Genomic DNA, 14,535 nt, shown 5'->3' on the forward strand with positions numbered 1-14,535 from the left:
TTTCTGACATGTTCCTTGGAGTTTCTCTTGCTCACATTTGGGTCAGGGCTCAGAAAAGCACGTGTTGTTTATATAAAGATTTCACAGTTTTTTCTTTGTGAATTGATTTTTGCCAGGGTTTTCTTTCTCACTCTCCAGCCATTTTTTTTTTTTTTTTTTTTTGCCACCAACTCCATCCTCTGACTCCTTTAGCCAATAAGTCTGTTGCTTTCTGCTTGAGTTTCAGTCACCTGGAGCTAAGTGGACCAAAGTTTGCCTCCAGGTAGAAATTGTAAAAATGAAAATTTCATCCTATTTGGTTCCGTTTTTACAAGGATCAACCTCCCTCCAGTTTTTGCCTGCTTTTTGTGGCTCTTCAGGGCCTTCAAACGATTGTTTTTAATATTTTGTCTGGAGATTATATTTTTATCTGCTGATAAATTTAGTTAGATACAAACTATTCATCCATTAGTGGCAGTAGAACTTCCCTACTTTTTTTAAAAAAATGACTTTGAGCAATAGAAATTTGGTTATTGTTTCTAAGTTGCCATGGCCTGTATTGGTGCTAATGTCAGCTGACCAAAGAGTAGTTGTGGTGTGCAAAAGTAGCATATTCTAGAGTCCTAGGAAGAGAGCTGTAGCAGCCCTAACTTCAGGTCTAATACATGATGTGACTTCTCAGGAACATTTGAATATTCAGTTACCAAGGAGATGCAGTGGCAGTTATAAAAGATCACAATTTACTTTGATATTAGAGTAAGTTTTAATAAATTGATATGGTTTTATGTACATAAAACCATGACACTAATTGTAGCAGAGAGTAAGGAGCTGTATCTGTTCACTGTTGGATCATTTGGAGAGAGTTTATTTCCTTTCTCTTTTTAGTATCCCTTTCAGTCAGTATCACCTTTTCAAGTGTGGCCAGAGGGCATTCACAAAGGAGAAAATCCAAATCCATTTTGAGGATTAACAGGCTTCCTTATGCTCTGGTACATGTTTGCTCCTTCTTCATGGTTAGATAATAGGTATCCTCAACTTGAAAAATGTTAGAGGGATCAAGATCAGTAGGTTTTTGAGGAGTGTGTGTGTGTACACAAACATGTGGGAAGAGACTATAAATAAATGTAATTTTATTTTTCAACTTAGATGTTTCAAAAGGAAAGGTGAATACGAAGTGCTTATTTTTGCAAGGAATTACTTACAAATTAGTATCTCCAGCCCAAACCTCATTCCCAGCTCTAGACTCCTTCATTTCATCCAGGCCTCTACTCAAATGTCACCTCGTCAGAGACCATCCTTGACCACCCTTGCCAATTTGTTACCCTGCCTGATTTCTCTTTTTATACTGTGAACCACTAGTTGGCATTTTATCTTTTTGTTGGCTTGCATATTTATAATCCTTCTCTCCTCCCTCTGCTAAAATGTAAACTTTGTGAGGACAGGGACTTTTTATGTTGAGTTTTCTCTTGATTCTCTAGCATGTTGGATAATGCCTTACATATAGTAGGTCAAAGTAAATTTTTGTTGATTGAATGAGTAAATGAATCACTAAATAGTGAGATGGGAGGTGGAGTTCAAAAAGTAAGATGAAGCAGAAGGCTTTGGATTTACTTTGATGACTTGGTTAACTCAAGATTTTCTACCTCCATTGTGAGTGCCATGTGGGAGAGCTCTTCCTGCTCAACTGTTTCTGGTTCTGTGTATGGGAAGATGTAGTACTTGTCCTTTTTAATATCTGATTTGACAACAATTGATGGGTAGTGAAAGTAATAGAAAGAAATAAACCTTATCCAAGCTAGTGAGGCAACATGTGGAAGAATATCTTCCTTGCCTAGAAAAAAAACGAGGTATAATACATCCTTGTGGGAGGATCTAAGTTTAGTAATTAAAATTGGGGCCTAATTTTGAGGTATATTTACCTATGGTGTGAATACAGTGAGCAAAATTGTGGAAGCTTAGATCCTGATTGACTTTTAAGGTGCCTGTTTTTCTTTGACTTTATAAACCACATTGAGTAGCCTTGAACTTTGTAGTCCCCAGGCTACCTTCTGATTTTCACAACAAAGTTAGAAATAGTTCAGCCAATTGAAAAGCGGCAGCCAAAATAAAACACCCAGTGAGGTTTTCCTTTTACTTGCACTGATGGCATAATCCATCCCATTTTAAAAAATAGGACAATTATCTCCATTCCCTCAAAATTCCAGCCCTTTGACTAACTCTACCTACTATGTGGTTTAAATAAAATGAATGCCAGTTTTCTTTTTATGTTACTGGTGTGGCTGGTATTGTTCTTGCGAGTTGGTAATTTTCTGAATGACCATTACACTATATGGCATAAAATTATGTCCAGTAGTTTTTGATTTTGAAATTTTTTATCCAGAGAAAAGGACATGGAGATATAAGCTCCAAAAAGGCCACAACCCACCCCAACATACACACATAACGCACTTTAGTTGATATGTGTATTAGAACCTGGCATTAATACTAGAAGGGTCAGAATTTAATGATATATAATCTCTCTGAGCCATTATTTTCCCTATCTGTAAAACAGGGGTCATCATGATATGCTTCTTGATAGAGTTGTCATGAAGATTAAAAGAGGTAATGCATCTAATACAGCTCCTAGCACATAATAATCCTTCCATAAATGATAGCTTTTATTACCATTTTCCTTCTGGATAACTAAGATATTGCAATTCTCATATAGCAAAAAATTATGAAAGCAGAAATCCTAGTCCCAGCCAGATATTTTCTTGATTTGAAAAGTTGTTTGCTTCAGGCAAAAGAGAGGAACTGCTTAGAAACAAATTAAATTGTGAGATAGAGATGTGGCTTACTTTTAATAGATTCTATCATTGTTTGTTATTTGATTCATTTATGCATTCATTTATTTATTCATTTTGTTAGCCAAGTTGCACTTTCTTTTACTGTTTAAATCTGGCTTGGTATGGCTGAATGTACAGGGATTTGTATCTGTAACTTTAACAGTTTGAATGATTTTGGTATAAAGTTGTGGTGTTTCCTTTGGGACAACTGAATTTTCAAGATGTAGGCCTTCGAAATGGTATCTGGTTTAACGTACTATTTTCTTATGTATTTTTCTTCTTTGAACATACAAAGCATGATCTCACTTTTGGATTTTTTTGTTTATTCATTTCACTGCCTGGAATGCTTTCCCCCTGTTTATCTAGCTCCTTGTCATCTTTTAGGTCCAGCTCAAACAGCATCTATCCCATCCGTTCTGTCTAAAGTAGTACTCACCCCAACTCTCTCCCTAGTCATTCTTGTCATGTCACCTCATTTTCTTTTTCCTTTTTAACCCATATTACCAAGTATTATTATCTTATTTTAGTTTGGCTATTTGCACGTTCTTGTCCTCTTTCATTAGAATACAAGTTTCATCCTTCAGGAGTTTTTCAGGCTACCCATAGACTTCAAAAAATTCGTTTTCTACTGGAGTTAGCCTGAGTTGGTTTCTGTTGCTTGCAGACAAGAAACCTGACTGATACAGAAATTGGTACCAAAGTGGTTGCAGGCAACAGACACTCAGGGAAATGGGGGAAATTTGGGATTAGTTATCTGCTCTAGGAGGTGGGTTATTTTTATCTGTTTGTGTAGTTTTAATTAACAAACACTTATATAGTGCTTATCATGTACCGTTCTAACCCCCTTATATAAATTATTTTATCTGAGCCTCAGAACAACCATGAGGTAGGCTTTATTATTATCTCCATAAGGAAACAGGCATGTAAAGGTTAAACAACTTTCCCAAGGATGCATAGTTAGTGAGTAGAGGAATTTCATTTCAGCTGGTCTGTAGAGTTCAGGGAAAATTCTGTTATTATTCAGGAATTGGAGTCTAGTAATCCATGGGATGCAGACTTGAAGAGTTAATAAAACTATTAGCTATAATCAGGGCAAGCTTTAGGGTCATGTTGCCACTGCTGCAGAAAGAAGGAAGGAATTCAAGGTCTACTGGATTGAGTGGACAGCTTGAAGAAAGAAAATGACAGGATCTGACTTTGTATTTTCAACTAAAGATGGGGACTAAAACTTGTGGACATTTTATAATTGAGCTACCAGTTTCTTATCTCTAGTGGAGAGTAGCCGTAGGGCTGAGATGGTTCTTAATTAAACTCACTGTTTAATCCAGCATGAGCTGAATTCATATTTTTGTCAGGTTTCCTATTTGAGAGTTAAGCGATTGATCAGGGAGGAATGAGATTAGTTATCCCAAATTATTCTTCAAAGAGTTTCTTCAAGGAAAGATTGTGCTCCTGAGTGGTGCAGTGACAATATGGTGCTTTTTTAAAAAAAAAAATATTTGTTTGGGTTGGTGGTTTTTTTTTTTTGTTTTTTTGTTTTTGTTTTGTTTTGTTTATTTGGAAAAAAAAGTATTTGTTTTAATTGTGAAATTTTCATTGTACATTATTGTTTGTAAATCACCATGTAAATGTATCCCTTCACCCCTTGTGCCCGCCCCCCTACCCCTCTTGCCCCTGGTAACCACCAAACAGTTCTGTCTGTCCGTGTGTTGGTTTATCTTCCACATATGAGTGAAATCGTGCAGTGTTTGTCTTTCTCTTTCTGGCTTATTTCGTTAAACATAATACCCTCCAGGTTCATCCATGTTGTTTTATAATCAGAATTATATAATATAAAAGTGCTATGTTCTATTTTAATTTATAATTTAAGACTCATATACATGCATTCTGTATAAGTTGAATGCCTTATAAAAGGATCATGCTTAATGTTTAAAGTTAGGAGGTCTTATTTTAAAAAAGGATTTTGGAGAACATCCTACCCTTCCCAGTTTGGAAGGTGGAATAAGAAGGAATGATATTTTTGGAAGAGCCCTCTGTCCTCTCCTCTGCTTTCCAAGTACAGACACAGCCATGCTTGTGTTTTTCCTAGAATCTCCTACTCTTTTGGTAGAATCAGCTAGAAACAATTTAATCCTGCATCCCAAAATATGATGTGTTACCCTAGGGGTCAGCCAGCCACATCCTATGGGCCAAATCCAGCCTTTTAGTGTGTTTTTATATGGCCCTGAGCTAAGACAGGTTCTTACATTTTTAAAGAGCTGAAAAAAAAAATGAATATGCAACAGAGACAGTATACAGCCTGCAAAGCCTGAAATATTTACTGTCTGCCGTTTTACAGAAAAAGTTTGCTGACCTCTCTGTTTTGCCATACTTGCTGGGGATACAAAATAGTCAAGGATTCTGCCCCTACATAGTTTACCTGATCAAGAGTTCCTCTTTAGGGAATTGATTATATAGCCCCCCTCCTTTTTTTTATTTGCAGACTCTACTAGAATTTGAATGATACACATTCAAATTCTGTGTATCAGAGAAATGTGTGAATCAGAGATTCTGATAAGAATCTCTTGTTTGTTGTTTCCCTATGTTTAATTTAAAAATCATGATAGCTTGGTGTATCAGCTGACATTGCTGTGTAACAAGTCATCCCAACTAGTTAGTTGCTGAAACTAACAAGCATATGTTATTCCTCGTGAGTCAGAGGGTCATCTGAGGATCAGTTGATTTAATCTGGGCTCAGCTGGGAGTGGTTCTGCATTATGTATTTCTCATCTTCTTTTTGGTATCAGCCTGGGCAGTTCCTTCTCATGGTGATGGCAGAAGTTTGAGAGAGTGGGTTGAAACACAGCAAGGCCTCTTGATGACTAGGTTGGGACTGGCATACTGTCACTTTCAACTTTATTGGCCACAGCAAATCATATGACTGAACCCTAAAGAGTGGGAAACTATGCTCTACCCTCAGTGGGCGGATATTGGAAAGTTACATGGCAAAGAGTGTGAAAATTTGGGGCTAATAATGCAGTCTACCATAGTTTGGTTTAGTGTCAGGATATACACTGCAACCAGCATTGGGAGCTGGGTTACAACTCAAATATTTTAACTATTTAACATCTTGCTATTATACACATCAAAGGTCTGGACTGCAAAGACTCATTCTTTGGGAGTCATTCTGTCTGGTCATCAGGAGCACAAGGGCCCTAAATTCCTTCAATTTAGCTAGTATGTATTAAGTGCCTTGTTTGTGCCTAACACTGTATTAAGTTATGGGGCTTAAGGAGCTTTAGTTCTAACGGTGAAAACAGACCATGGACAAACACTTAGAAGATGGTGTGATAGTTCCCATAGTAGAAGTTTTTACTAGATGTAAAGATAGCAACAGAAGAGACATAGAAAGCTTTGTTGAGGAGGAGATAAAATTAAATGTTGAAAGATGGACAAGTCCACATTCTCTACAGAACTATATATATATGTCTCAGGTGGAGAAGTACTATTTGTGGGAAATATTATAGCAATCTGTTAACTCTTAGAAGTTGATTATAAATTTTATTTATTTATTTATTTTTCCCCCAAAGCCCCAGTAGATAGTTGTATGTCATAGTTGCACATCCTTCTAGTTGCTGTATGTGGGACATGGCCTCAGCATGGCCGGACAAGTGGTGCGTCGGTGCGCGCCCAGGATCCGAACCCGGGCCACCAGCATCGGAGCGAGAAGTTGATTATAATTAAGGTCTCTTGTTTGTGCTATGATAATAGAAGAGTCTATAAGAGCCACTGAATAACTTTGTATTTACCTCCTTCTTACATTGTTCCTTGCAGTAGTTTTCAGATTTTGGCATGCATCAGAATCACCTGGGAGGACTTGTTAAAACACAGATTGCTGGGCCCCACCCCCGGAGTTTCTTATTCACTAGGTCTGGAACAGGGCCAGAGAATTTGCATTTCTAACAGGTTCCCAGATGATGCTGGTCCAGGGACAGCACTTGCAGAACTATTGATTCATTGACTCTTTCCTATGCGTCTGGCACTCTGCAATGTGCTGAGTACATAAAGATGAAAAGAAAACATCCCTGCCCTCAAATTGCTCATGGTGGGTGGCGGAGACAGAGAAGTGTGTAATAACAGTACAATGATATGGATGCTGAGATCCATGGAAGTACCGTTTGCTGTGAGAAGACACTGGAGGGGCGCTAACTCAGAATGAGGCCAGGGGCTGCAGGTGTGTGTAAGGCACAGCAAAATCCTTTAATCCTGAGCCAAGTTAAAAAAAATCAGAAATTGATAGCAAATAGAAAAATGACCTTGACTCATGCTTTGCATGAGCCTAGTAAATGAAGTCATCTTTAATGTTGCCTTTAAGAAATTTCTGATCAAAATTTTTTAGACGAGCTTTGGTTGAATAGCTAGGACAACATGAGTCTGAATTAGTTACTTTGCAAATAAATGATATCCCCTTCTTTTGCTAATTTGTTCTTCTTGTTTTCAGCTATTTTGAAGAAGCCAATTAAAGAACGATGTTATGTTTATCATGTGTGATTCTATGTTTTTACAAAAACTGCTAGAAATTTTATGTATGTCGGATGCAGACAAAGCTAGACAAGAGCAGGAGCAATCAGAGTTCGTTAGGCAGCCTTACCTGGGACCTCAGGGGCTGAGCCTGCAGGTGAACCGGCTTAGTAATTCACTGCAGTTGTAGGCTAGGGTGAGACTCGGAGACAGAGTGACATCTCTGCCTCAGGAACAGCGCTGAGGAGGAATGCAGTGGATATTAATCAGGTAGGTCATGGATCCGGGCAGGGCTATAGACAGCTCTTGCTTGGGCGTGGTAAGCTGAGTGAGGGGGTTGGGCAGGAATTGATTAGAGGTCTACCTGAAGCTGGCAGCTGGTTGGTCAGTTGGCCGAGTTACATGCCCAACAAATGAAAGAGTGACCATGACAAGTAATTGGGCTAGTTTAGAGAAACAGAACTGTGCTCGTGAGGTTGTTTGTCTTGGCATTAAAGACTGTCTGCCCTTTTAACGAAGAAATCCTGGATTGTGTTGTCATCTCAGCCTAAAGGGGTAACACCTTAGAGGAGTAATGGTCTGTGGGGCTCCTGGCTATCTAAGCATTTATGTTTTTTATTTTTTTAACTTTTTTATTTATTTATTTTTTGTGTGAGGAAGATTAGCCCTGAGCTAACATCTGTTTCCAATCCTCCTCTTTTTTTGCTGAGGAAGACTGGCCCTGGGCTAACATCCATGCCCATCTTCCTCTGCTTTACATGTGGGATGCCTGCCACAGCATGGCTTGATAAGTGGTGCATGGGTCCACTCCCAGGACCCAACCCTGTGAACCTTGGGCCGCCAAAGCTGAGTGTGTGAACTTAACCACTATGCCACTGGGCCGGCCCCTAAGCGTTTATATTTTTTAATCAAAGCATATACTTAAAGCCCTGCAGAACATTTCATTTTAAATAGTCATATTCCCCTGGCAAAGGGAGCTAAAGTCAAGTAGAAATTACAAATAGAATGCTTAGACTTTAAAATTGCGTAGGGCAATGTATTTTCATTGAAGATGAATTTTTAATGAAAATTATTTTATAGTTTTTTTAACTCTTCTTTTATAATATAATTTAATTAACAATGAACTCTTGTGACCTTTTTCTTAGCATACGTCTGTGGATGGATATACTGAACCACATATCCAGCCTCCCAAATCAAGCAGCAGACAGAACATTCCTCGGTGTAGAAACTCCATTACGTCAGCAACAGACGAACAGCCTCATATTGGAAATTACCGTTTACAAAAAACAATAGGGAAGGGAAATTTTGCCAAAGTGAAATTGGCAAGACATGTTCTAACTGGTAGAGAGGTAAGTATTCATGATGCCTTTTAATATGTACTTGGACCTCTCCAGAGCCTTGTTAAAAAGCTTTCCTATAGCTGATGCTGGGAATAAATGACACTTACAATATGGTAAACACAGATATGTGTGTGAATGGAACGTATGTAGGGAGAGCTATATCATAGCAGAAAAAGTTGACTTTTTAACGTTTAGAAAAGAGTCATCCCTACATAGTAGCATCTCTTATAAATCAGGTGTGTTACAGATGAGCTTTTCTCAGACTTCTGCCTTTCATTATACAGTTTCTGTAAACAATTCTGATTACCTTTGTTACCCAAACCCAGGAACAGGGCTAAGATAAATTTTTATTAGTTACTGCCTAAGATAAATTAGATATAAATGTGTAGAAAGTTACCCACTAATTTTTATCTATTTGGAGACTACAGTGAGCAAGTGTTGTTGTATAGATGTTTTTCTCAGGTAATAAGAAAATTGGGTTTCTAAAATCCCATGTGTTTTAAATTAGGTGTATTTATATAGGAAAAATTGATATATTTAATAATATTAATATTTTTAATAATTTATATATTAAAAATAGTTAAATATCTACCATTATTATTAGATAATGTTTACTGGATCCAGTTAGCACATTATGAAAAATCTCAGTCATAAAATGTTTTTAATAAGTTCATTTTACTCTGTACATCATGTTTTTGTCACTTGCAGTTGAATTTAGTCCTCTCTGTCCATTCTGACCCCAGGAGCTGTTCAAACATAGGCTCTATTAGGCAGAGACGTAGAGGACGTTCAAATCCATTTTGTTAATCTGCTATGAGTAAGCTTGGGTGTCCGCTCTCTCTACCCACTTAATCATTTTATTCACGTAATACTTAATTTACTGAAAGTTTATAAGCTTCTCTCCTATGATAATTGTGACTTATCAAGATCGTGAGTAAAAAAAAAAATTAAGATACAGATGATTTTTACTTTAAGGAGGGAAACTTGGAAGAAATAACAAAAGTGTAATTTCTTTGACTCAGTCAAATAGGTTAAAGACTTGGGTCAATGGAATATATTCAAGGCTGCCAGATTATCAAACTTTACCATCCAATTATGTGAACACCAATTATAGCTAAACTATATATAGTTAGGAATGAAACAAAAGATATTTTCTTTATAAGTTTTTATTAATTAAAATATATATTCTCAAGTATATTTGATTCTCTTTTTTAGGTTGCTGTGAAAATAATAGACAAAACTCAGCTGAATCCTACTAGTCTACAAAAGGTATTTAATTATTTTAATAGTAAGTAATTACAGTATGAGTTTATTAATTAATATATGATATTCTGTAAAGTTAGTTATCCTAAATTTCCTATTAGATACAATACTATATTTCATTTTAATATATGAAGAAAAGCGATGATAGAAAACATGTTTATATTTAATAACGTTTAAATAATATTTATCAAGTGGTTATTTGAAAAATTCCATACAAAAGGGGTTTATGTGTTTTAATTCAGTAGAATAAAACTTTGTATGAGATATTTTGAGGTATTCAGGATTCTGCTTCATTAGAAATCTGTTTATGAGTTAATATTGTCCATACATGGGTTTCCTTTTATTGCTTCACTTGCTTTTCTTCCTTCTATAAGAATTAGTTTTTCAGCTAACTCACAGGAAAAGATATGAACATTTCTTCAAAGGCAGAAAATATAAAACAGCAAGGGGAGGAAAAAAAGCAATTAGGATGGGGATTGCCCTGGTAAAGCTGTTTCATGTTGCCGTATTAATTGCTTCTGTGGGAAAACTTTCTCAGATACACATTTTAGTACTTTAAAAATGAAGCAGTTATTTTAACATTTACGCCCATATATGTTAAGTTTGTATATAGTGAGATAATATACATTGTGATTTTATTAGAATATAATGAGATCATAGTCACATATGTGTTACATACATAGCACTGGATTCCTAAAATAGACAGAATCTTATCATAAGAAATTTTTAGTATGGAGTAAAGAAATTTTTAGTATGGTGTATTTGACTACACCTGCTATGATTCTAACATTAAATTAAAAATTTGGGTCTGTGATATTCAAGGCTTTCTGCTTGGCTTAGTGCCAGATAACTCAGTTTATTTTATCTATTTTTACTTAGAGATCTGTCTTTGTAGTTAGTGAGATTCCTTTTAAATTTGACAACCACTATCACTTTTCATAGCATTGATATTTCTGATCAGTGATAATATGAAAGGTTTGCTGGATTCTTTTTTCTCTGGGTGTGAGATAATACATCTTATGACTGTCTTCTGGGGGAAACTTCCAGCACTAGTGTTTCAGCAAACCATCATGCAGTAGTATGAGTTACAAAAGGGCATCCTCCCTGGGCAGATGATGCTGTTACCCAGCATTATCCAGAGATGCTGTTTTTTCCTAGGCTGGAGCCACACTGGGACAAATTTTTCCCTGCCCCTCTGCTAGGAATCCTTTTAAGATGCACAAACAGCGTAACTATGCCCGGTGGCCCTGTCCGTGACCCACCTAGCGTTTCCACTTTTCCTGGATTAAGCTGTGTGTTACTTTGGTAAATTGAGTGCTTTTAAGTGACATTTAAAACTACTCAAGGCCTGTTGTACTAGTTGGATATATAGTCATGTGTCCCTCTGTCTTTCCCAAATGGGCCCAGAGAATGTCATGGAACCAAAGTCATGCTTATTGAAACGTGCAAACATGAGGCTGAATGTTGCTTTCTTTGTCTGAATAACTAAAACATGTACTTGTTGGTGACAGGTAATTTCTGTTATAAATTCTACTAATCTTGCTGATAAAATGTTGCTTTTCCAAACAGGCATATAAAGAATGATGAGAATTTTGTTTTCTTTAATCTGTGAAAATTAAAGCAAAGGAAAGATTGAAATTCACTGAATGTAGCCAGTTCACTGTGTGTATGTTGTTGTTGTTTTTTGGGGGTTGTTTTTGGTGAGGAGGATTGACCCTGAGCTAATGTCTTCCTCTTTTGCTTGAGGAAGATTGTCGCTGAGCTAACTTCTGTGCCAATCTTCCTCTATTTTGTGTGTGGGACGCCGCCATAGGATGGCTTGATGAGCAGTGTGTAGGTCTGCACCCAGGATCCGAACCCGTGAACCCCAGGCTGCAGAAGCAGAGCACACGAACTTAACCGCTACACCGCTGGGCTGCCCTCTTGTTGTTTTTTAAATAATTTTCATTCATGTTCATAGATTTGCTTTCTGTTGAAAGTTTTAGAAAAAAGAGATCAAGGCTTGATTAGTTCTCATGCATTGTAGAACCTTCAACATTTTACCTTACCCATTAAATGCCAGTAGCATCTCCCAGTCAGTTGTAATTCGTTTTCCGTAGCATTGACAGTCAAGTTCTGTAGGTAAAAAATAGCAAAATATGCTCTTTATGTCTTAAATGTGCTTGTTAAAAGGGAGGTAATAGTACATATATTTGAAATAAGGATTCATTTTAATCTCATCTCTAAAAGTGGTTAATCTTGTTCTGGATTTGATCTGAAGCCGATTCCCCTTCTTTATCCTCTTCTGTGTATAACATATTTATAGGAAATATTACTTTCCTTTGCCAACATCAATGACAGATAAAAGTAATCTAAATTTGATACCCTAACTGTTCAAAACTTCTAAAATATAAAGTTCTTAAAAACAGTTTGGTCTTTGGAATTATTAAGCATCTTTGGCTTCAACATTGTCCACATAATATGCTCATATTATTTGTATCACATATTTTGAATTAATGGAATCCAGTTTAATGAGTTTTCATACTTTAAAAGGTATTGAGACAGATGCTATATTTACCACTTTCTCTGTGGAGCGTGCGTCCCACCTCATATATTAGTGTTTTTTGCAGGGGGTCTATGAACGATGCAAGGGATTCCTGGGGATCTTTTAAGCAGCCTAGTAACGTTGGAGGAAAAGCAAAACAATGAAGCAATTTTATTCATAGTTCACGTACTTGAAATGTAAGATTAATTATAATTTTCTCAGAAAATCCACCAGGTTTTGAAACTTGGACACATTAGTTTATACACAGATGACAAAGTTTGTGTTAGCCTGTCTCGGCTCACAGTCACTAGGGTGCAGTTTACTAGCTTCTGTGTATTGTTTATTAATTTGCATTTTCTATTGTTTTACTGTGTTGCATTATATTCCCAATTCACGAAAGAGGCTCAGTGGTTTAGAAGAGATTTGCTGAGAAGTAAAACCTGTAATGAAAATAGAAAGTAGACTGCTACAGCTCAGAATGGTGTTGCTAGGTAATCAAGGGGACTGCTGCGTTAACAGTTGCGGAGAATGTGAACCTCTGTGAAGACAGTGGTTTTGCATAAGCAGGGAAAGTGTAAAAAAATTTCAGTAGTTGACATCTGAAGATTAGATTTAGTAAATGAATAATTCATTTACTGTTAGCATCTGGTGTGTTATATATTGTATAAAATGTTGTCAAATGGTGACCTAAGCCATTTCAATTTTGGTGAGATTTCGGGTAAAGCCCATAGACCTCCTGGTCAGCTAGTTAAGGTTTCCAGAACATCTGCAAAATAATCTCTGTCGTGTTGGTGAATTTTGTCACTAAACGTAGAGAGGAGGACAGCTCCATGGAAGCAATATTCAGAATTAAATGTCATTTAGCAGATTATCAAGAAACCAAACTTGTAAAAGCAATCATAAAATTATTGACAAATATTTTGATTGAGGAGAAAGCAGAAGAAGCTCTTTGGCAATATTCCTTAGCAAATATCTCTGTTGGACATATTTTGAAATGTCAGTTACTCTCACATATACGTGCTTTATAGCACATTTCACTCTATTGCGGGACAAAACCACGTAGGTACTGAGGACTTCTTCCATATAGTTCTTTTCATGTGTGTGGATCATTTGAAGGAAAAGTCTTGACCAATTCTTTTGTGGGTCAGTGAAAACCTATGTGATAAGAGAAGAGTTAGCATTTTGTGAGCTGGGTTGTAAACTGCAAAAGTTGTCTTTGAGCAAAAGTTGTCTTTGAATTAGTAATAATGTAACACCAGGAGGGCTTTTTTTTTTGATATTCTGCATGGAATGATATTGCTTTGTGAAAAAATAATATTATACCCCATGCCCACTCATTGCTTCATTCTCCATGAATGCCTCTGATCTTGATCTGGTTTTGAAGGAAATACTGAAAACAGAGATTATCATAAAATCATGGCTGTTGAAAGATGTCTCTTGAGCATACAGTGTGAAGAATTGGTGGGAAGTAAATCTTTCACACTGAACTATGATGGATTTTGAGGGAAAAGGTCTTCAAACAAGTTTCTTTTAAAAGATGATGCCAATAATGTTAACGTCTAGCTAAAATATCAACAGTTTAAATAAGATAACCAGATTTTCTGAAAAAACCAAACTGTTTCAAGCAGTTCACTGACCAAAAATCTGACTTTTCTAAACCTATTTAGTTTCTGGACAGAGGGCTCACTGACGTATTATTGTGCATATTTAACATACAAATGCTACATCCAAATATGAAAAATACCTTCTAGAGCAAGCATATCCAAAGAGTATGTTAAGAATCCATTTGCTGTTATCCCTTAAGTTGAAACTTCCAGTCTTCCAGCTTTTGAGTATGATAAGATCAGCAACCTAGAATCTGTCTGAGAGCTGTACATAGTCTTCAGGGAGAAATACCCTTGTAAGGTTCGATCCAGTAATCAATCTGAATGCCTCTGACACATCCCCTAATGCTTGTCCCTTTCCCCAATCAATCTGTGATTGTGACTTAGGATTGTTTAATTTAATAGAAATAAAAAGTAAAAAAAAAAAGGAAAACTAGAAATGGAAACTGTCTTACTGTTCAACCTAAGCGTCATTGAGTCAAATACATGTGTTCATTAAT

At 36.5% G+C, this 14,535-nt stretch overlaps 1 protein-coding gene across 3 annotated transcripts in view; it reads left to right on the top strand.

Moving 5' to 3' along the window:
- Positions 1 to 14,535, top strand: part of MARK1 (microtubule affinity regulating kinase 1) — a 123,181-nt gene that overhangs the window by 46,751 nt on the left and 61,895 nt on the right. For all 3 annotated transcript variants that reach the window (XM_004439669.3, XM_014794720.2, XM_087424367.1), the window contains exons 2-3: positions 8,450 to 8,653; positions 9,860 to 9,913. In XM_004439669.3, coding sequence (XP_004439726.1) covers positions 8,450 to 8,653; positions 9,860 to 9,913 — 258 coding nt within the window. The remainder of the gene's footprint in view (positions 1 to 8,449; positions 8,654 to 9,859; positions 9,914 to 14,535) is intronic.

Source organism: Ceratotherium simum, chromosome 36, assembly GCF_057802395.1.
Source record: "Ceratotherium simum simum isolate JZ-2026a chromosome 36, ASM5780239v1, whole genome shotgun sequence".
Classification (NCBI taxonomy): domain Eukaryota; kingdom Metazoa; phylum Chordata; class Mammalia; order Perissodactyla; family Rhinocerotidae; genus Ceratotherium; species Ceratotherium simum.